The sequence below is a fragment of the Filicampus tigris genome, chromosome 8 (assembly GCF_054856515.1).
Source record: "Filicampus tigris isolate MCC_2025a chromosome 8, RoL_Ftig_1.0, whole genome shotgun sequence".
In the NCBI taxonomy this organism is placed as follows: Eukaryota; Metazoa; Chordata; class Actinopteri; order Syngnathiformes; family Syngnathidae; genus Filicampus; species Filicampus tigris.
In genome coordinates, this window is record NC_141224.1 from 1047225 (window position 1) to 1070503 (window position 23279).

Genomic DNA, 23279 nt, shown 5'->3' on the forward strand with positions numbered 1-23279 from the left:
GAGCGTTTCAGTAGCGTGTGAGAGTATTTCACTAGTAAGACTAAAAGCTTTTCAGTAGAAGAGCATAAGAGCATTTCATTCGCGAGCGTGAGAGGGTTTTAGTTGTGCGTATGAGAGTATTTCAGCTGTTTGAGTGCGTTTCCGGGGTGTGTGCGAGAGCAAGTTTGTCCCCTCCGTTCCCTGCTGCAGTTTCTGACCTTTTTTCCGCGCGTTCAAGCAAAGACTGAGGCAAATGTTGAAATAAATGACAACAGACACTTTTCAACGTTTTATCACGTGTTCAACGTCAAAAACCGGAAGTGGACCCCAGTCATTAAGTTCCCGCGCTGGCCGCTTGCCGCCACTTGCATCAGCACCGCTGCCAATCCAGACAGAAGCAATCTGCCCCAGAGAGAGATTGGCTTGAGAGGAGGCGGAGAAGAAGAAAATTCTTCAAAGATATTTTGTCCCTCAACCGTGACGGAAAAAGTTCCACCGAGCCCCCCGGGGCCGACGTGACCTCGATCGAATGACGCCTGTCTGTCGCCAGGTGGCGCCACCACAAAAATAAATAAATAAATAAATAACGTTCCACCTCTAGACATTCCATTAGGAACACCAGCTAATCACATCAATACTCTAAAACATACTCTGTGTGACTATTTTCCTGTGTGTCCCTAATGAAGTGTCCTGAGGAGTGACCCACATGCCGATGTCACATTTTGCCCGGTGGCCATGTTGCGTTCTCGTTTTGAGGAGAAGTTTAAAAAAAAAAAGAACAAGAAAGAATTCAGGTCTAATTAACTCAATGACACCCCAATCAAGTCAATTAATCAGGTTGTCTTTTTATTTGTGGCAGCACCAAAACCTCATTTGATCTCTTTCTTTGTCTTTCTTTCATGTTTGTGTGTGATAAGCTTCTCATTTATGTTTTTAATCTTTCAGAACCTTTTCTTTTGAGAAATTCATTTAAAAAAAACAATGAAATGAATGATACGAATTAAAACAGCAATTAAATACAGAATTATTTTCAATATTTGTATGTAATAATATTTATATATTAAAAGAAATAACATACAAATAAGAATTACATAAACAATGACAAATAAAGAAATATTTAGTAACAAGAATGAGAATTGAAACGATCAAATCAGAAACTTAAAAAATGATCATTTCTTTTTATATTTTATTAGCAATCTTAATGAAAACAAAATAAAAAAATATTTAGTACAACAAAATCAAAGCTTTTTTCACAAAAGCTATATTTTAAAAGTTGCGGATGAGAAAAGGTAATTTTTTTGGTCATATTTTATAAAAAAGGAACAAAATAAAAACAAATTTTGCAAGAAAAAAATTGTAGTCATAGTTTTTCATGAAAATAAGTTTTATTATTCAAGAAACAATTTTTTTTTTTTCTTTGAGAAAATGTGTTTTAGTCTGAGTTTCTTTTTTCTCCAAGGATTTTCCTCCCCCAAATACTGTAGTAAATACTACTGTATATACTGTAGGGAAAAAAAATCTTATTTGAAAAAATATATATCTCAGACAGAGACAAGCTATTATAAACGCACAAAAAACATTTTTTTCCAATTTAAAGCCAAGAAATCCTGTAACCATATTTATTTTTTTCCTTTTAATTGTTTTAAAAATCGTAATCTTGCATGCATAAAGTTGTAATTTTTTAAAGGAAAAAGTTGGTGGTCCTGTTCAACACGCACACATCGGCGTCACCACTTCATGCCACCTAATCACATGGCTCCCTTTCCCACAATAATGTCGATTTTATGTAGCGAAGGTCGTATCAAGGTAGTTTTCCCGTCTGTGGTGTGTGTGACCTCGCCGCCGGCATCGGCAATTAAATTTGACGTCTGTAGAGAGGCGGGAAGACGGCAAGATGGATGCAGCCCTGCTGCAAGAGAAGAACTTTGAACCCCGCTTGTTTCATTCCGAGGACGCTGAAGACAAAAATATTCCCATTTTATCCCCCTATCTTTCTTTGCTGCTCGGTTTTATTGTGAAAGGGCCAGATGAGTTTTACTGTGAAAGTGAGGTGCGTTTGAGAATTTGATTTAGAAACGGGCCTGCTGAGGAGGGGGTTTCAGAGGTATGCTGGTGAGTTTGACTCTCCAAAGGAGGTACGACAATTCAAAGATACGCTCATGAATTTTACTGTGAAAGGACATGCTAATGAGACAGTATAAAGTTACGCTGAGTTAGGTATGCTCATGAATTTTACTGTGATAGGGAGGTAAAATTGTGAGTTTTACTGTAAAAGGGCCCGCTGACAAGCCCGGATAAAGGTATGCTCATGAGGTTTAGATCGAAAGGGCCTGACAATGAATCAGTTCAAAGGTACGCCCATGACTTTCGTTAAGGTACACATGAGTTTTAGTAAGGTACACTCTTGAGTTTTTTTTTAAGGTATGCTTATGAGTTTTATGGTGAAAGTGCGTGCTAATAAGTCAGTTCAAAGGTTAATTTAAGTACGCTCATAAGTTCTACAGCGAAAGTGTGAGTTTTATTAAGGTAAACGCACGAGTTTCATTATAGTGTGAAAGGGCCCACTGAGGCGCATGGGATGGTGAAAGTAAGACGCAAACTCTGCTTGATCTTGACAGTAATAAAAGTTTAATTGTCATCATTCGGTCACGTGACTCATCCGCCATCTTGTATCAAACAGTCACACGTCAAGAAGGACGAGAGGCTTCAAAATGGCCGCCAGGAAGACAAAGGATCCAAACACATCAAATGGAAGTAAACACGGCGGTTTCCATTGTAATCTAACTTTTGTTCTAGATTAAGAAAATTGTGCTTGGAAATTTACACTTGATGTCATGCTAGCAAAACACTTTGCTAGCAGACATGTTGTAGCATATCATAAAATATATAGCATATAGCATGAAATGCTAGTGAATATTATGACCCAGCATGCTAATAGATGTTACGTCATAACAATCCTGTTAGCATCCAAAACGTTGCGTGATAAAACGCTAGCAGAATTGCTAGTACACACAGTACATTACGTCATAGCATCTAAGAGGTCATTTTATGAAAATGCTAGTGGCTATGGTTTCACAGTACGCTAGTACCGCATGTTTCGACCTAGCATGCTAGCAGATGTTCTGTCATCCGTCCAGCCATTACCCGAATAAAATGCAAAACATATGTTAAGTCATAACATGTTAGCAGCCATTTTTGTCATAGCATGGTAGTGGCCTAGCACACTAGCAGGCATGATGTCATAAAATGCTTGCAGATATGCTTTGACATAGCACGCTAGTAGGCCTAATCATCAAATGCTAAAGATTTTGAAGTTTTGACATAGCTCACTATTGACATTCCATAAAATGCTGGCATGCTAGCAGACGTTATGCCATAATGCTCTAACACGCATAAAATTAGGGACGGGTGAGTACCGATATCCATTTTAATCGCTGTATCCGGATGTTGATACCAACCACAATAGCTAAAGTGGCCCTTCTATCGCAAACTAAATTACATGCATGGCTGACCGAACTTTTTTCTGAGTGAATTGCATCCTTCTGCATCCATTAAGATGCAACGTGTGTGTGTATGTATATATATATATATATATATATATATATATATATATATATATATATATATATATACATATATATATATATACATATATAGTACGTTTATGAAGTTTTTATTAATACTTTGAGTGTGTTATTAGTGTGTTGCCAGCAAAATACATACATTTATTTGCTATTTGTACGCTATGATGACGTCCTGAATTACAGTATTTCATGCATATATTTACACATTTACGAGAATGGTATCATTCAGTGCAATAATCAGGTATATTTTTCCCTTGAAGGCAGTACAGGTAACATAGTTAATTTATGTACCTGTCTTTATTGTACATTGTGCTATACTCACCTGTTGCCTATTTCTTTGTACTTATGTACCTATATTTTATATTTGTGCAAGAGTTTCCCACTGTGGTTCAGTAAAATGCCCCAATACAAGTTCTAGCTCCAACTGGATTTATTGAACTATATATATTTAACTCACTGGGTAACCTAACAATAGCAACTGGTGAAACCAGAACCGTTAGAAAGAAGGAAAGGTCTTTGTTTTCAATTATCTATCATTGCGGTAATTGCAATTTTATGTATCAAAAATACTAGTGGTATCGGTACGCTGCATCGGTGAGTTCTCAAAAGTGAATACTTTGACTGGTGTCGGTCAGAAAAAAACCATCCTTACATAAAATGCTCGTGGATATGTTTTGATCTAGCATGCTAGCACATGTTAGGCCTACGTCATATCACGCTGGCAGACATTTCATAAAATGCTAGTAGGAGACGTTCTGACCTAGCATGCTAGCGGATATCTTATTACATGCAAAAAACACACAGTCTCGTGCATGACGTTTTGATGCCACTAGCTACAGTAACTTAGCAAAAAACATCCAAACACAATCTGTGTGCTTGTTATCACGTGCACTAAACTTCCAGACAACACATCAGTGTGCTCGCTCACAGTGCAACACTTTCCTCTGCCTGGCATGCATGACAGATGCTAAAGATACTACAGCTAGCTAGCATTCATTTGAGTGAAAAGAAGACGGTAAGATTAGTGTGTGCGCTGGCGGTCCTTAGGAGTCTTCAGCTGTTGTTATGCAGTCGATAGTCGTCTCTAGTTGTCGTTTTCAGTCATTAGCATTAGGGCTGCACAATATATTGGAAAAAATATCGATATCGCGACAATGGCCTATGCAATATTCATCTCGCAAAGACATGCAATAATTTTCTTATGGAATTGTATGCTTTTATCTGAATTTGACCGGTCAGATGCAAAGTTAAATGTGCATTGCCACCCAGTAGTTGGACAGTATCTAGGGGCGTTAGAATTAATAAGATAAGAACACATTGAGCTTGCTTATATTGCCACATGAAAAAAGTGTACTTGTTTCATTGGATAGTAAAAATGTCATTTCTTTGGGTACATGTTAAATATCGACATATCGCATGTTTTTCCAATATCTTGCTGCCCTAATTAGCAGTCATTGGTGTTTTTTTGTAGTAACTAGAATCCGTTGTTAGCGTCGATTTAAAACAAAGACGCTAAGTTTAAAGTGTCCCCTAGAGGTTGCTAGCAGTCATTGTAGGCCATCAGCGGTTGTTAGTTAGCTGTTGTTAGTGAGAATATGGTAAGATGAGTGTGTGCACAGCGGCTATTATTCGGCCTTAGCGGTCGTTAGAGGTAGTTAGGGTGGTTAGTGATCACTAGTGTTTGTTAGTGCTTTTGAGCATCTGGTACTTTGTGGTTGTTAGTGGTTGTTATTGATCGCTAGTTGTCACTAAGAATCATTGGCTGTCTCTGACAGTTATTAATGGTCACTAGCGGTCTTTAGCGGTTACTAGCAGTAGTTAGCGGTTGTTAGCAGTCACTAGCGACCGTTAGTTGTGACTAGCAATTGTCTGCGGTCACGAGCAGTAGTTAGTGGTAATCCTAATATGGTTGTTAAAATGGCTGTTTGCCGCCTTCTTGCAGCAACTGCTGCGAATGAGAGCGGAGAGTGTCGTCGCTATTGGACTGTTGCCCGGTTGACTGCGATGGTATGGCCGCAGCCGGCTTTTTCCCCCCCTACACCTTAATGAGCAGCCCCGTTTTTGTTTTTGTGAGCGGAGAGTATCAGCTACGTCTGCAACGGTACGGCTGCGTGGAGCGAGACCGCTTGGAGACAAATGCGTCCCGGAGCAGATTTGAAGAGGAATGAAAGTCCGCGCAAAAAAGTCAAGTGAAGCAAGAGACGCGACTTGATGACACAAGGAAATTCTAACCAATCTTTCTGTGTGTGTGTTACTCGCCAGCGGACAAATTATCAGCTGAATGCTAGAGTAGCTGTTTTCTTTCTATCTCATGCCTGTAGTAAAATGTGAGAGACATCATGCATGCTGCGATTGCGATCTCATCGGGGATCCCGGCGCAGTCATACTGGTCAAAGGAGACTTCAGTCTTTCGCTCCGCTCTCATCTACTAATCAGCTAAGCTTCAAACAACAAGGGAGGGAATTAAAACTCTTGCCTCTCCTGTATGCGAGGTGCCAGTGTGAGGGCAGCTATGGTGTCTTTTGATTGGAGATGAAGATTTTGTCTGGTTATTGATGATTGTATTAGTATTAAGTCCTTTATATGCTTCATGTTATGTGGATGATCACTTTATAGAGTTTGTTGTTGATGTAAAGTACAGCGTTTGTATTTGCTTTTATTTTGCCTGGTCTTACTCCGCTGTCTGCAGCTAGGTTGGCAATTGCCTTACCTGGATAAATCAAGGTTAAATAAATAAATAAATACTAGCCATTGTAAGCCGTGCTTAGTGGTCGTTAGTTGTTGTTCATTGTCATTAACTGTCATTGGTTGTTGTTAGCGAGAAGGCGCTAAGATGAGCGAGCGACAGCGGAGGTCATAAGTGGGTGGCCCTTAGCAGTCATTAGCCATTACGCGCAGTTGCTAGCTACTGTATACTTAGTGGTCGTTAGCAAGTGTTAGTGGTCACCAGTGGTCACTAGCGATTACTAGCAGTTGGTCGCGGCACTTAGCAGTGACTAGAGGTTGGTACCGGTTGTTGGCGGTCACTACCAACAGTTAGCTGTCACTACCGGTCGTAAGCAGTTACTCGTGATCGTTAGCCATTTAGCTATAGTCTGCTGGAACTAATGGTTGTTAGCTGTTATTAGCTGTCATTAGCGGTAGTCAGTGGTCATTAGCAGTCAAGAGCAGTCATGGTTGGAAGTTAGCATTTATGTGAAAAGGGAACACTATGCTGAGTCTGCGCTGTGATTATGCAAAGTGTTTAAAGAATGTGCTAACACTTATCCATCACAATTAGGGGGCGCTACAATTTGTGACTAAGTGCTAGTTAGGCTAACACACAAGCTAACCAATCACATGCTCCCAAAGTATACACTACACAGGAAGTCCCCCCCCTTCATGAACAAACACAAACAAAAAATCCAGTTGCAGTTGGACATTCACATCAAAACAAAAAAACAAGTTGTGCTTTTCAGATACGCGGCAGCCATGTTGGCGGCAGCGGGCCGAACCCCTCAGGGTCCAAAGGTTCTGGAGGTGTACTGGCTGGCCACTTTGGGTTTGATGCCTCTGCTGTTGTAGTAGTCCACCACCTGGTTGGGAACCTCGGCTAGCACGCTCTTAGCCAGGGCTGCCGGCGAGGCCTGGGGGCGGCAAACAAGCATACAAACTCCACTTATTATTATTGTTGTTTACCATCAAAGGTGTACCACGAAGGTGGTCTAATGTGAGTGACTGAGGGTGGCAAGAAGCAGTAGACGGTCAGCGAAAATGTTTCTTTTCCCATCATCCTCATTTCCATCATCATGATCCTTATTCTCATCGTATCCTCATCCTCATCATCGTTATCACCGTCATTGCCCTCCTCATCAACCCCATCATTTTCATCAGCCTCCTCCTCCTAATGCTGTGGTCGCGTGACACTCACATGCTTGAAGTTCCTGAACGGCACAAACTGTACGATGTCTCTGAGTACGGGCTCCCCTCTGGGCGACCTGAGGATCCCGTCGTCTCCGTCCAGCATCTGCATGTCTCCAAAGTCTGCGTTTCCCACGCCCACGATGATGACGGACATGGGAAGGTGAGACGCCTGCACGATGGCCTCACGTGTGTCCGCCATGTCGGTGATCACGCCGTCCGTCAGGATCAAAAGGATGAAGTATTGCTGGCGTAAACAAGCGCAGCAACAAAACAAACAAGCCTCAGGCTGCGCAGCGCATACTGAAGTCTCTTGTACAGTATTGCATTGGCTTGAAAGTACCTCAAATGAGTTTGAAGTGTATGGGAGGGGTGGAACCCCCGCTCATGTCAGCTGACAAATTAGCAACCATGTTATCTACCTACCATGGCCTCTTTGGTGTGAACCTCCTGCGAAGCGGAGTTGGCCACTTTGTGTATGATGGGAGCTATGTTGGTGGGGCCATAGAGTTGAAGTTTGGGAAGGCAGGCCTGGTAGGCCTCCACCACACCCTGGATGCCTGAACGGACATGAAACAAACACGAGAACCAACATGAGAAGCGCACGACAATGTTCACCACTTCCGCATTGGCCTCGTCTCGCTCGTTCGCAGGCCAAACTTGGTGAATGAATCGAGCGATGCAAAAGGAATTTTGTGACCCCCGTTTGTGGTCAATCAAAGTGAGAGTGAGGCGCTCCATGTCCTAGCATGCCGCGGGGCGTCTCTGATGTGAAGGAACGCTCGCCGAGGGAACGCTCGCTGTCTTAATTAGCGCATCAGCGCGTGACCTTTAGCTGCAGGGCGGCGTCAGCGGTTAGCTTGGTGACAGCTCTGACAACCTCATTATCACTGAGGCGGAAAATTCACCAACAACAAAACCGGTCTAAAAATCATGATTCTCATCATCGTTCTTATGATGATTGTCAACATCGCATCGCTAGCAGTTCATCATCACGTTATTGTCACCGTTCTCATCCTCGCCATTCTCCACGTTCTCCGCGCCCTTCTTGTCATCGACATCATTCTTCTCGCGATCCTAATCATCCTGTCGTCACCTTCATCATATGATCACGCGTCTCATCGCCATCATCATTCTTATTCTCATCGTTATCCTCCTAGTCAGCGTCTTGACTCTCCTTGTTATCATTCCGATTATCATCCTCCTTAATCCTAATTACGCTCATCCTCATCATCATGATTATACTCCTTGTTATCATCGCATTATCCTGATCGCATCAGGATTCTCATCATCATCATCATTCTTATCATAATCATGGCTCTCACCATTATTCTGTTCTCATCCACAGACTTGTCATCCTCAGTATCGTTCTCCTCGTGATGATCCCTTTATCATCCTCCTTATTGTCGTCATCATCGTCATTACCTACACATCATTGTCGCCATCATCACGTTCCTTGTTGACCATCTCATTATTAGCATTGTCATCTTCATCATTGCCATCATTGTCATCGCGACTCGTCATCATCAGTCTCATCCTCACGACACATTATTCTGTGTGCGCTTCTTGTATGAGTTGCTTCTTTCTTTCTCTAAATAAGTGAGTGAGTGAACTTCAAAGCACTTACCTGCACACTCGGGGTTCTCCTCGTTAAAATTCACCGCAAAGTCATGGGAGACCTGGAGGGGAGGTAGAGGAGAAGTAAGGTGATTGGACGGACGTAAAGTGTCTTTGACGTGTGCTTCAACAAAAGGAAAGTTCAAGCGTCAACATGACTTTTTCATCTTTTTGACCTTTCTTCTTCCAGAGACAATATTTGCCTGACTATTGCTGTGTTTGCATCCCTTGCTTCTCCGTCTGCGTCGCAGTTGTTCGAAGGCTTCTAATCACCCTCACGTCGATGCTAATTTCCATTATTCCTGTCAATCGGCATGCTTTGGGATATACCTTGTAGTCCGGCGGGATGCGAGCGCCAAAGCCGAACGCTGGGAACATTTTGTCGCTGAAACGAGAGAGAAAGAGCGCGAGCGTTGTTGGCGGTCCGCCAGCTGAACTCAGCGACGCACTGCCCCCTTTTTGGCCAAGGACGGCGCACTTAAAAGCTCAGGCGCTTGGTCGGGTGGCGGAGGCCCACCTGTCGTAGTCCTGGCAGATCTCACCCACAGCCACCAGCGCCTTCAGGTACTCGTTGGGTCGGTAGGGGTGAATGTAGTGCAGAGAGCAGCTGTTGCGGGGGTCGCCATTGGACGCCGTGAAGTCGATGGCCACCTGACGGACGGAGGCAGACGCCGGGACCACGTGTGTGACATGGAAGTGACGTGACATTTTTAACCCCGTGACGTGACGCGTGAAATGTAAAGACACAGTGCGGTACATGCGCTGGGTGATACAGTGTTACAGTACGTGTGACATGTTGCGTGCCGCGATGCGCTTTGTTGGGATGACGAGCGACGAGTGAGGCGAAACGTACGATGTGTGACGTGGGAAAATGTGAGACCTGATGCGTGTCATTGCGCTGTGCATGCGCGACATGGAACGAGTGACGTGAAGCGTCACGTGCGGCGCTGGACCTGCGTAACGTGTCATGAGATGTGACTCCCTCGACTTGATGAGAAAGATCCTTGAATTGTTCGCTTCCTGTTTTACATTTAAAACGCCGTCCCTTTCAGCCAATCAGCTAAATGAATCCACCGGGGGCACTTCCTGTTTGCTGCGTTGCCATGACGACATCCGAGCATTCTCCATCCTCGACGCTAAGTGCGACGCACGATGCTGACCGGCGGGACCGGTGCAACCTCGGCCGGGGTCCGTCGCGGTCGCTAAGTGGGACAGCGGTGTGGCGGGTTGGTGTTGCCTTGGTTACCGTTGCCGCAGCAACATCATCAGGACCACTCCGAGAAGCCGGGTGCCGCTTCCTCTTGATGGAATAAGAAGCAGGACGCTGACCTGGATGCGACTTGAGGTGTGTGCGTGTGCGTGCGTGTGTGTGTGTGTGTGCGTGCGTGCGTGCGTGCGCGTGCGTGCGCGCGCTCACGGTAAATTGGATCTGGCAGCCCCCCATGATGTAATCCAGGAAGGAATGCATCTTGATGATCTGTGAACGCAAAAAAGAATATCATGTTCGAAGGATTTCCAAACTTTGATCATCAGTGGACTCGTTTGATGAGGATGTACGCGCTTCATGCACATTGCTGTTCTGGTGTGGGAGAATCCTGGGATTTCTCTTCCGCTTGTGCTATATTGAAGTAACTTGTGACCTCCTTGCATGCCACGTTTATGTCCATTTTATGACAAAACGACCATGAAAAAGAAGAAAGATGGAAAGAAGGGAAGTAGCGAGTGCGTGTGTGTGTGTGTGAGGGGGGGGGGGGGTCCTTGGGAGGCCACAGCCCCCCTGACTGCTCTGACACGTTCAGATGGACCAGAGCTGAGAGGAAGGCAAGACGGGAACATAGGATCAACGGACAAAAAGGGGGAAAAAAATAACAAATGCAGAGTTGAGATAAAAGAAGTCTGGTGGGCTTGCAAGGGAGAAAGGATGAATGAAAGGAGGGGAATAACCGATAGAAGAAAAGAAGACGCGAAAGAGAGTGCAGGGAATGAGACAAGGAGAGAAAAGAAGAAGGGGAGAAAGAAAAGAGGGGTGTGGTGAGGACAAATGGAGGATAAAGGAAAGACGGGAAGAAGACGACGGCAAAGCAAGAAGATGAGAAGGGAACAAAAGGATGGAAAGAAAGGATGACAAAGGCGAGGAAAGAAGGAAAAGAGAGAGAGAGAGGGAAAGCCGAACGTGTTGCAAGGAATAATGAATAGAAGAAGGGGAAAAGAGAGGAAGAAGAAGGCACAAAAAGTAAAACGACGAAAAAAGCTGATGAAAACAGAAAAAGAACGGAGGAAAGAAGGAAAAGAAAGAGGGAAATGAAGGGATGAGAGAGAAAGAAGGTGAGGTGAGAAACAATGAAAGAACAAGTGTAAGATGGAAGGATTGAAAGAAAGGACAGAAGGAAAAAGAAAAGCTGAAGGGACAGAAAGAAGGCGGGATGAACGAAAGGAAAGAAAAAAGTGATGAGAGAAAGGAAAAGGACATCATTTGAAAAAGACGCCAAAACGGAGGGAAAGAGTAGTGGTAGGCCTTGAGGAATATGAGAAGAAGGGATGGATGAGACAAGGGAGAAAAACAAGCAATGGGAGAAAAGAGAGAAAGGAAGAAAAAACATGAAAAGACAAAGGAAACATTTGAAGGGACACAAAGAAGGAAGGGATGAAAATGCTAAGAAAGCGCGAAGTAAAAGAGAAGAAAAGAAAGGATGGACGAGGAAGGGGGAGAGAAGAACGATGGAACGAAAACAAGCCATGTCGCGAGGCAACAAAGGCAGGAGGGCAAAAGAAGGGCAAGTCAACCGATGAAAGAAGAAATTGATGACAGAATGAAAGCGTAAACCAAGTGAAGGAAAAGCAGGAAAGGAATGAAAGAAGGCCTGAAAAAAGATGAGAGTGGGTGTGGCCAGAAATGAAAACGAAAAGACGGAAGGAAAGACCGCAAAATTCCCTATTTGGCCATTGGCCAATTGGGGGAACGATTCCCCATGTTTGGAATCGTTCACTCGTTCCCCGTTGGCTAATGACTGGAGGCCCATTCGCAAAAGGCGTTCTTTGATTCGCAGCGCTCAGTTGTTGGCCTCATTAAGGTCGACGGCTGCTCCGGTTCCGTCCGCCGGCTGCTCCGGTTCCGTCCGCCGGCTGCTCCGGTTCCGTCCGCCGGCCGCTCCGGTTCCGTCCGCACGGCGCCGCCTCATCCATCGCGCTTCTTCACCTGCTCGGTGAGAGCGCCAAGCATCGGCGCTCACGTTCGCGGCCGATGGAGACAAACAAGCCGACTGCTCGCCAGTCGGTGACATTCAAAAGGTCACGGGTTCAAATCTTGGCTTGGACAGAGGCAAGACGAACGAACGGCCAAAAGAAGAAGGCAGGACAGGTGCAAAGAGAGGACGAGTATTGTTGACCTTGCACTGGTTGAGGATGACGATGCCAGAGTTCTTGTAACTCTTCTTCTTCACTTTGTATTTGGAGTTTATACAAGGCCACTGCACCTACACACACACACACACAATCACATGACCAATTTGCAAACCTGAAAAAAAGCTCCTGCTTCCAGCTGAATGCTCATTATTTCTGTGTGGGTCTTTTGTTTTGGGACATTGCGATGTAGTGTGTGCGCGTGCGTGTGTCACCGAGCCGCTTAATATGCCACGAGGAGGAGGGGGTAGAAGGCCAACAAATGAACAATAGAAGAGGAGGACCAAGACGGACAACCAATGAACAATGGAGGACAAAGAAGAGTGTCGAGGAGGAAGGGAACGAGGAGGAGGAAAATGGACAAATAGAAAGAGGAGGAGGAGGAGGAAGACAGGGAAGGGGATGAGGAGCGGCCAATTGTTAGCATGCTAGCAACCTGTATGTGACATCAAAGACTTTCGGTGAAGCAACCAGCTAGCTTATTTGGATTTTTGAAGCTACCTTTTGGGCGTCACGTTTTGGTCATTTTGGCAACACGTCCATTAGCTTTAATTAGCATCGCTTCCTTCCTGTATGGCGGACGGCTTCGTGTGCGTGTGCGTGCGTGCGGGAGGGAGGGAGGGAGGGGCGTCTTTCCAGGCTGGCTGTTACCAGCTAATTGGCATTTCCCGTCTCTTGCTGGAAGCTTCAATTAGCGGCTCAGGTTCGGCTAGTTCAGCATCATCTGAGCTACTTTAGCCTGCTAGCGGCCACACGGCTTAGGTTTAGCTCGGCATTCAAAGGAAGGCGGATCAGACACTGTCGGCGTCTGATTGCGGCGGCAAAGTCTCATAGCCTTGTGGTGTCTCGGTCTCATGTTGACCTTCTGTCATGGTCTCGTCGTTTCAAATATCATAACCTCACGGCCTCATTGTCTCACGATCACATCCATCATCTTGTGGTCTCATAGCCTGGCGTCATTGCTTCATAGTTTCCGAGCTCGTGATCTCATTGTCTCGGAGCCTCACGGTCCCATAACTTCAAGCTATCATTCGTGGCCTCATTGCTTCATAGCTTACTGGGCACAATATGGCCCTGTAGTTGAAGAGTCTCATATTCTCAAAGCCTCACGGTGCGGTGTGGTCATCGCCTCGTAGTCTTGTGGTCGTGATCTCGTGGCCTCGTGGTATCGTAGGTGGCTCACGGTTATGCAGTCGCACAGCCTCCTGGTCTCGTGTTAACGTCGTTTTGTGGTCTCGTAGTCTTGTTGGGCTGATGGCTTTACGGAATCAAAGTCTCGTGGCCTCGTGGTGTCAGAACCTCGTTGGATGCTCTCAGAGTCTCATGGTGCCGTAACCTGACGGTCTCAGGATCTTATCCACGGTCTCAAGGTATCGCGGCGGTAGCCTCGTAGTCTCTCGTGGTCCCATTAGCCTCATGTCATCACAGTCTCATAATGTCGTAGCTCAGTTGTCTCGTTGTTTCCAAGCCTTTTGGTCCCATAACCTTTTCGCGTTAGCGCTTTAGGCGTCGGTCTCGTGAGAGTCTCGAGGGCTCGGTGTACGGCGGTGCCCGAGCCTCGCGGCCTCGCGCTCTCATCGTTTTATCGCCTCGTGGTCCCGGACGATCGCAGCTTTGTCATCTCACGACCTCAGAGCTTCTCATGGTGTGGCCATGAGAATCGGAACTTGTCCAGTTGTCAGCGCGGAGCTGTCACTGTCTACTTGTGTGACTCGCTGATCCGTTAAATTGCTTCTGCAGCTCAAGTTGAAGACGGATCACGAGTTTTCACGCTTTGGACTCGCCTGAGATTTTTTGGGGCTCCTCCGGGAGTTTTTTTTTTGTTTTTTTTTCCCTCCTCTTTCACGGCGCAGCGCAAAGTTGTGAACAAACGACCCCCGCCACTCAGAGGAATCGCGCTATCATCTCCAGAGACAGAAAACATCTGCTCTTCTTCTTGAGTCAACGTACGGACGCGACTTTGCTCGCTCATCACGTCTGCTGCTTTAAACACATGCTCGCCACCTGCCACATAACTTACCTCATTTACATTTACAAAATGCTTACTTATATACACATACAGTATATATACACATGCAATATCTCCACCGCTTTCCAGAAAATACATCCCGCTTCTTTATCAATGGCTAGTGATGGGCAAATGAAACTTCCAATTTGCTTCGCGACGCAGTTGTTGTATTTTGTGACTCCTCTAGATGGCACTCTCTGTTCAACCTTGGGCGGAAAGCACACTGTCTTGCCATTTCATAAACCAACAGTGACATTTAGATGAATTAAAAAAAATACAATGACTGGTTCATGAAGCAAATTTGAAGCTTCATTTTCCCAACACGACAGGTATCTAAGCGGCTTGTATTAAAAGGAACCACAGCGATCTGTTTCGGCAAATACACGACTAGACACAAAGATGGGAAGACCAGATTGGTCAAACTTTACAACAGCTCAAAATGAGCCGTCCACGCGGAACTTTGATTTTCTATTTTCAGATGGCACAGACAGGCAAACAGTGGTGCGCGGATGTTGCTGGATGCGTTTGCGATCGGCTTTAGAAGCACAAGAAGCTCGACCATTTCAGTCAAATGCAAGAAATGTCCAAATAGTGGCCGAGGATGTATGGCGGGGCGGCCGGTAACCGGGATGCCACTCAGTCCGACCGACTTCTATGTCACTGCAGTTGGAACTACTGTCATCCGAAATACGTACATGCTGTGAAAATGCATTGCGCTCGCTGCTTTGTCAAACGGCAGCACGGACGTCGGTCATTTGACAGCCAAATTCTTGACGGTGCCAGCTTGTGCTATTTGTGGGCGTGAGTGCTTTGGGGTACCTGTCGTCCGTCAATGGCACCCCGCATCTCTTGGAAGGTGGCCTCGAACTCTCCGATGTAGTCGTGCTTCCCGTTCGAGTCCCAGTCCCACACTGTGCACTAAGTGGTTACACAGCCGCACGCACGCACACACACACACACCTTCATTAGCATCTTATTAACTATTATTAGCACATTAGCTTCGGATTAGCAACTGTCTTTTGTGTTTTTGCGAGGTTTCATCGAAGAGGAAAAGAAGTCATGTCATCATTTAGCTACACAAGCCAATTAGATGACGAGTGTGCGCGCGTGCCTATGTTCGCGTGTAGTTGCGTGTGTGACTGTGAGACCACCCAGGAAGGAAGGAGGCCAAAGGAAGGAAAAGAAAGAAGGAAGCAGAGTGAATAAGAAATGAAGGGGGGAGAATGAGAATTGGCTATACGCTAAAAAGAAAGAATGAAAGAAAGAAAGAAAAGATGGACAGATGGAAGAGTGCGCAAAAGAAGGACGGAAGGGGGCGGATGAAACAAGACATTTCTATCATTATTTGATGACGGAAGAAAGGAAATGAGACAAAGAGAAGACGGAATGGAGAAAAGAAAAGGAGAAGGAAGCGTAGGGAGGAATGAAGGAAGGAAAGGAACCAACGAAGGAGCAAACAAAGCAAGGAACGAAAATATTCAGGAAGGCAAGAATGAAAGACTAGAAAGAAGTGAAGATGCTGAATGACGGAAAGTGGCTAGGAAGGGAGGAAGCGTGACAAGGATGGAAAATGGAAGGAAGGAGTGAAGGAAAGAAGTGAGAGAAGAGCACGTTCCCTTTTGTGCAGGTGAGCGGCGGCGGCGGCGGCGGCGGCGGCGTGTTAGCGAGCCGTCAATGTGACGAGGACATCAAGCCAGTCAATTAGCCAGCAGCCCCCGGCGCGCACGCTCTCCTCCCCCTCCTCTTTCTTTTTTTCCTCCCCCTTTTCTAATCCACTCGACTGTCTTCCAACGGCACTTTTGCCCACTTCCATTTTTCACACACTCAATCGTCACTCGGCAAAGTGCTGACAAGGAATGACAGCGTAACCACGGAAACCACACAAACTCCACCCGATATCCATTGATGGGCTTGTTTACGTGCGAAGCCACACGCGTGTTACAAATCTGCACGCACGTACCAGGCGTGATGACATCACCGCGTGGACGGGAATTGCGTGCGTGTGTGTGTTTTTACAGCACGTGTTTGTGAGTGTGTGCACACTGGATGTTGTATTAGTCTTTGCTAGTTTGTATGTTTGTGTGTGTACGTACTTACTGTACATATGTATTCGTGCATCTTCGTGTGTGTATGTTTGTTGTGTTTTTGCTGCGTGCGCGCGCGCGCGCGCACGTGCGTCGGCGTACCTGCAGTTTGCGCTCGTGGTCCCCGTTACAGAGTGAGTTGAGGGAGACTTTGAATGTTTTCCAGACAGGATTCAAGTTGTTCATCACCGTCTGACAAGAGCAACAAAAAGACGCGTGACGCCGCGGCGGGCGCGCGGCTGTTAGGTGTGGAGTGTGTGCGTTGCCGTGACTTCCTGCCTCTGTCCTGTAGACCAGCTGCAGTGTGGCGTCCTCATTCAGACGATAGATTTCCAGGAAGGGATCCGACTTACTGAAGAAGTCCTGAGTGACACGCACGCACGCGCACGCACATGCACACGTGTCCCTAAATGCCCCTCATATCTTTGTATCTATGTGTGTATGCGCGTATATGCTTGTGTGTGTGTGTTTGCATGTTTGTGTGTCCATGTGCGGATACCTTGTCATCCAGCTTCCTGGCACTGAAGGAAAGCTCGATGTAGTCGTCATTCCCAGTCAGCTCCTCTGCTGTGATCTGAACGCACGCGCACACATACACGCGCACGCACACGCACACGCTTGTGATGAGGGCCTCATTATGTAGCAACGATGCCAAGTACAAAACATGCAGAGAACAAGCTGCTACCCATAATCACGTTAATTATCACCAAATTCTTCATCGTCTTCTTCAGCATCATCATCACAATTGTCATCATCATCATCGTATTCTTCATCATCTATGTCGTCATCATCAGAAGGGTCATTATCATCTTCATCATCTTGTCCTCATTGTCATCATCTTCATCAACATCATCGTCGGCAAAATTGTCACGATCGTCACTTTCATCGTTATTTTCTTGATTGTCATCTTCCTCATCTTTTTATCATCATCATCTTCATCATTTTTACCATCACCACCATCATTGTCATTAACATCATCTTCTTTATCTTCATCATTATGACCTTCATCATCATCGTCATTTTCACCATCATCGTCACCATTATCACCACTATCGTCACCTTCACCTCGGTGAAAATAAAACATGAAAATGAAAAATGAAATGCGCTTTTCGAATAAAGTCGTCAACGTTGTCGGTTGTTGATTTTGACGTCGACGTTTGGCGTCGGTGTGAATCGTGTTGTATGCCATTAAAAGCCCTTCACCGTGATGATGGTTTTTCCCACGTTGCCTCCTGGCCTCAGCAGAGCTTTGGACAGTTTCCTCTGAGAAATGATCTGCGCGCACACACGAGCATAAGAATTGGCGTCCGCCCCGTTAAAAATGATCCGAGAAGAGAAAGGAGCCGGCCGGCCGGCTACCTGCCCCAGCGTGCACTCCACGGCACCCAGGAAGTCGGCATCCTTCAGCCCGTTGAAGTTGCTGTTGTTGATGTCGTACAGCTCGAAGCGCAAGCGCTGCACCTCTTCAAAGTAAAAGTCCAGCGTGAAGACTTTGGAGTAGGACGGGTTGACGCAGCTGCGCATCACCTCCGTGCGGTCCACCTGCGGGCCCGCAAAAGGGTCTCACGTTGATCCCATCGGTGGAAAACACGGCAACAAACAAATACAACATTGGAGTCAAAAAAAAAACAACGGTTCAAAGCAAGTCAAAACCAAGTCCACAATCAAAACAACACGTTTTGAACCAAGTCTGAAACCTAGTTGATGAACATCAAGTCAAAAAATGGTTAAAAACCACAAATTAAAAAAATACTAAGTCAAGTAATTATTATCAAAGAGCACCTTCAAAACATGCCCATAAACAAGTCAAACACAACACCAAGAACCCAGTTTAGAAAAGTCAAAAACCCAAATAAACGTCAGAAACAAAGGCAAAATCCAAGTCGGAAAACATGTCAAAAACATGCTTCAAAAAAAGTCAATTAAGTCAAAAACCACGTCAAAATCAAACAAATTAAGTCATAAACCATGTCAATCGAAACTGAAACAACACGAAATAAGTTCAAATCAAGACAAAACCAGGCAGAAAGACACATTACATCAAAAAAAAAAAAAAAAAAGTCAAAACTAAATAAAAATCCATGTCCAAAAAGGCACCAAAATCCTACTCGACAACCAGTCAAAAAGCAAGTCAAGCCGTGTACGCTACCAAAAAAAAACCTGAAGAAGCCAGTCAAGGAGAAGCGAAAACAAGTCAAAGAAACGATCGGACCCACTGGAACTGTGAAGCGGGGCAACAAACACGTCGGTGCATGTGCGCGTGATGCGGTTGGCGTGGCGACGCACCTCCATCCACCGCCCGTGCGACTGCATGTTGAGCACGATGCAAGGGTCGGGTTTGGAGAGAGCGTCGCGGTCGCTGATGCCTTTACACGTCAGCCTCAGCTCCACTTTGGTCAGGCACGCAGACTCCAGCAGACCCAACGAGTCGCACGCCGACTCGTAGATGTCGCTCATCATGCTGGCGGGACCGCGCAGGAAGTCTGCGTGGGGAAGGCCCGTGTCACCTCAACCGCCCATATCTCCAGCGTGTGTGTGTGTGTGCGTGAGAGAGATGAGTTGGGGTGTGTGTGTGTGTGCATGGCACAAACATCATCATGCAAGTAAGTCATCAGACGCTGCACAGGAAGTGACAACTTCCTGCCACATTGCAGCTCAGTTTACGCACAACACCACCGACTGGCAAACAGTCGCGATAGTTTTTTGTCTCTATATGTCCTGACCTTGACTGGCACACTCTTGTCCAGTCTTTCTTCATCACTCTTGAAAGGGGGAAGTCACCCCCAATTGGTTTTTTTTTTACAAGAATGCAGCCGCACTAGTTGAAACACGGCATTCTCATTGCTTTTGTGTTTGTGGAATATGAGTGGTAAAATCCACCTGTTTTTGTCCTGTTTCCTCAGCGTTGTCCCTTTTGTTTTCTCTTTTCGACGTCTTATTGCTCAGGACTTTTCACCGAGATCCACCCCTCTTATTCCCGTCACTCCACTTCGGCCATTTTGACCATTCTCGATCATTTTTATAACTTTGTCATTCGTCTTTATTCCTCATCACTCTCGCTCTGTTTATGAGTCAGTGGTCACACTCCTTATCATTCCTGACTACTCTTCATGCCGCTCCATACCGGTTTCATCATTCTTCAATCAATTTTCAACATTCATCCCCTTGTAAGTCTCACACTTGTCAGTTTGTACCACTCTTTCATTCTCATTCAAGAACTTTTCAGTTTTCCTTGATTTTCTCTTTTCCCGGTGGGTGACGTGAATGTTCCCCGATGGGATGACGTCGAGCCACAGTCGAGAGTCAAAAAGTACAAGATGGTGGCGGCGTTGCTGAAAAGCAGCGGATTTCTTGCCCTCAAGGTGAGCCTGGAGGACGAAAGCGTCAAGGCGCCGAGGTTCACGAACGCGTGCGTGTTTACGAGCGTGAGCCGAGCAGGTGCATGCTGGGAGCGTCGGTGGCGGCCCGCTGAGGCTTTGCGGCGGCTGAGCAGTCAAGCGGCGGATGAACGCCCCCGCAGGCGGAGCGCCGACATCCCGCCGCGGATTAAAGAGCGCCGGTGACATCGCAAACCACATGGCTAATTATTGTTGTCATTCAACACCTCCCAAAAGGATTGTGGGTAAACGTTTGAACTCGTCACGTCCAGACCCTTTGTCGCGCTTGGCATTCGAGAGGATAAACATGGAAGCGAACCTCCTAATCGCATCAAATAATTAGCTGCTCAACTCGTTGGACAATGCAATTCCCCAACACAGTGTCAATAGTGATACTTATGTCGAGTGTAGCTTTTTTTTTGCCTGCCGTGGAGGGCGAGTATTACTTCGAGAAGCTGTGGTGGGAGAGTGTTAAGTGGCGATAGCTAGCTACTTGTAGTTCAGATAGAGCTAATTGCCTTCATGCCTAGCATGACCCCAGTTGTTCCCGAGCAGGGAAAACGGCTGACTGTTAAACATGGACAATGTGGGGTTTTTTTTCATACAATGACGCCACCAACAAGAATCCAAATCTACTTTGTATACCTTAGGCCACTGGTGTCCAAACTACGGCCCGTGGGCCAACCGTGGCCCATGGGCCATTTTTGATTGGCACACAAGAATTAAAAGAAATAAAATAGAACATGGCCCACACTGCAAGTTTGGCCTGAGTCTATTGCACTTCTTAGTTTTAACGCCAGGGGGAGCTACTGTTTCTCAACATACATATGTGAGCAAACATTTTCTCTGTTAACACTCGCATCCCAACCACAAAGTTTCCTCCAGAGCTGCCAGCCACCCTTCGCTCCAAAGCGCAGCATCCCTGAGTTGCAAAGCCGTTCCCATTTTAGGTGAGTGCCCGTGTGGTAATCAACGTGCATGTGCCTCAACACATGCGACAAATAGCAGTGCACATCAATTCTGTGGCTACCCTGCTTTTGCGCACCACTTTCTTATACGTGTTTTTCTTGTTAACTCACAGAGTACACGCCGCTGTGCACCGCGCACGCAAAGTCGGCCGATCTCATCCGATGGCGATTTGCTCCTTGATCAAGGGACATTTGTCCGGATTTTTGCCACCAGCGGCGTCGGCTCAGCGCCGCGGCTGGATGGACCGATTGCCGTTTACGTGCCCAGTGCGACTGATACTCGCCGGGATAATTGACTAAAATTGTATGCACTCCTGTCATTAAGTCCAGTAAGTCTGTAAATGTTGATAACCATTTCAAACGAACGTTAATTGGTGTGTTGCGAAGCCTACTTGTTTTTTCTCTGTACTGTAAATCTTCTGTCTAAGAAGAAATCTGAGGCCAAAGCTTTTTCTGAATAAATCAGTAAAATTACCATCTGTTCACGTGAAAGACAACATGTGAACGCAGTGACCTGAAAGACACTGACCGGAAGCAGAAATTGAATACGACAAAACTCTATCGTCTTTGCGGCTATCGGGACGATGAAGACAATCGTAGAAGTGGCCTTCGCCCAGCGCTAGTCTGTCGTTAGCGTGTGGATCAATAAAGTAGCACACACTGTCACCTGAGCCACTTCCTGACCATGGCAGGTCATGTGAGCAACATCAAGCTGTGACCAGCATATAAATAGTATCATAAAATGGAACGTATGTACAGTATGTAGGCCTACTAGCCAAACGCTACACCATTTTCATATAACCTAGTGTACAAGTTGCTGCGGAAAGGCGAACCGAGGCTAAATGTTCGGAAAGTCGAAGCCAAGTGCCATATTCGGTAAGTACGCATGTAAATGTTCCAAAACTACGAGCATTAGCTTTTCGCTTGCCGAGTTCTAAAGCAATGCTGCAGTATGTAGGCTAGCTGAATGCTATGTGCAAAGTCTGTGATATCAAATAAATACTCAAACAGCTTCCATGTGCTCTTTGTCCACAATAGTAAGAAAACTGAGTGCACTAGTCGAATAACTGTTGTTTTTTTTCTAGCTACTGCACTCCACTCCTATGTGACATTTCTGCACACTAGAAGGGCAACTATGCTATGCTACTAGTGAGACAAAACTACAGGGTCCAGGGGGCTACTAGTGTGTAACACCTGCCTACTAGAGGGGTCTGGTTGTGTTACTTATGCAGCAGAGTAGTTTAGTAGTAACGTTCAATTGTGTACTAGTAGGCCTAAGGTGGCACACATAGTGGGTAAAGCATGACTATTAAGACATCGTCATGTTACTAGTGCACTGAATTGTCTTGCAAGTGCTGACGAAGCGCATACGAGTACATGGACCCTATGCAGCATATCAAGAGTATCAAATAAACGCTCAAACGGCTTGATGGAAAGCTAGCTTAAGATCCATGAACTGATATGCCCGTTGTCCTCACAAGTAAAACGATTCAGCACACTCGTAAAAAGAGTATGGCGCACTAGTAGAATAACACATTTTTCCACTTCATGTATTTCTACACAAAAATGGGACAACTTTGTCATAAAGAACTACATGTTGGTGTGTGAGGCAAAACTACTAGTGGGCATTTTGGTATCACGGGCATGGACTACTAGTGCGGCACGGTAATGCACTAGTAAGGTTTAATTATAGACTAGTAAGCCAAAAGTGGAAGTATTAATGGCAAAAATGTTACTTGTCATACACAGTCGGTCCACTGGTGCATCAAATTGTTTTACTCTTGAGGACAAAGAGCTTACTAGTGCATGGACCTTACACTTGATATTGATCGTATCGAATAAATCATGAAATGGCTTGCCATACTCATTCACATTCATTCCTCAATACTGTACATGCAAAAGCACTGACAGGAAAGGAAAGAGTGCTTGTTTCTTCGTGAGGAAGAGGATGAGGAAGACAAGAGGATGAAGATGGTGCAAGTGTAGGAATGTCAGGCGCAGTTTAGGCGTTTTTGTTTTTGTTTTTGTTTTTACCTTCAGCGATCAGATGCGTGGGGAAAAATGGAGGAAGGCGTCACAAAGTTTCGGCTTTTGGGGTCTCAACTGACATCGGCGCTGCACACCTTCATCCTCTTCCTCCTCCTCTTCTGCTTCTTCTAAAGCCTCCCGTCGCCGCGCGCGCGCCTTAAACGAGGGGAAAGCCCGCACTCACGCACACACACGCGCGCCCGCGCACGAGGGGGGTCGGTGCTGCGGCGGTGTGTGGACGCCCCCTGGTAGGCTGTCACAGAAACTGCACCAACCGAATCCTGCCTCGCAGTCGACAGGTACCGTGTGGACCCCCGCATAATCGCGGTTCGACA

General features: G+C 45.9%; 1 protein-coding gene across 4 annotated transcripts; it reads right to left on the reverse strand.

The window, feature by feature from the left end:
• Nucleotides 1-3975: 3975 nt before the first annotated feature.
• On the reverse strand, nt 3976-23155 carry cpne4a (copine IVa). 4 transcript variants are annotated; one of them, XM_086038332.1, is made up of 16 exons: nt 22951-23121; nt 18858-19054; nt 17931-18113; nt 17775-17846; nt 17071-17145; nt 16851-16934; nt 16674-16763; nt 15307-15405; nt 12467-12553; nt 10498-10557; nt 9598-9731; nt 9411-9465; nt 9091-9142; nt 7890-8023; nt 7474-7710; nt 3976-7189 (listed from the first exon to the last, which is right to left on the reverse strand). In XM_086038332.1, the coding sequence occupies exons 2-16, from the start codon at nt 19029-19031 to the stop codon at nt 7061-7063; spliced, it is 1665 nt and encodes a 554-aa protein (XP_085894458.1). In that variant the 5' UTR covers nt 19032-19054; nt 22951-23121; the 3' UTR covers nt 3976-7060. The 4 variants fall into 4 exon arrangements, with proteins under 4 accessions (XP_085894458.1, XP_085894457.1, XP_085894459.1 ...); XM_086038331.1 differs by having other exon boundaries at nt 16674-16934; nt 22951-23123; XM_086038333.1 differs by lacking the exon at nt 15307-15405 and having other exon boundaries at nt 16674-16934; nt 22951-23123.
• Nucleotides 23156-23279: the final 124 nt, after the last annotated feature.

Bases quoted from the DNA above. Each gene is read 5' to 3' on its own strand.
- cpne4a (XM_086038331.1), bottom strand. From the start codon at position 19,031: ATGATGAGCGACATCTACGAGTCGGCGTGCGACTCGTTGGGTCTGCTG. The intron at 12,554-15,306 runs GTACCCCAAAGC...GTGTGTGTGTAG, and splicing joins GTGCCATTGACGGACGACAG to GTGCAGTGGCCTTGTATAAA. The intron at 9,143-9,410 runs GTATATCCCAAA...CCTCCCCTCCAG, and splicing joins GCATCCCGCCGGACTACAAG to GTCTCCCATGACTTTGCGGT.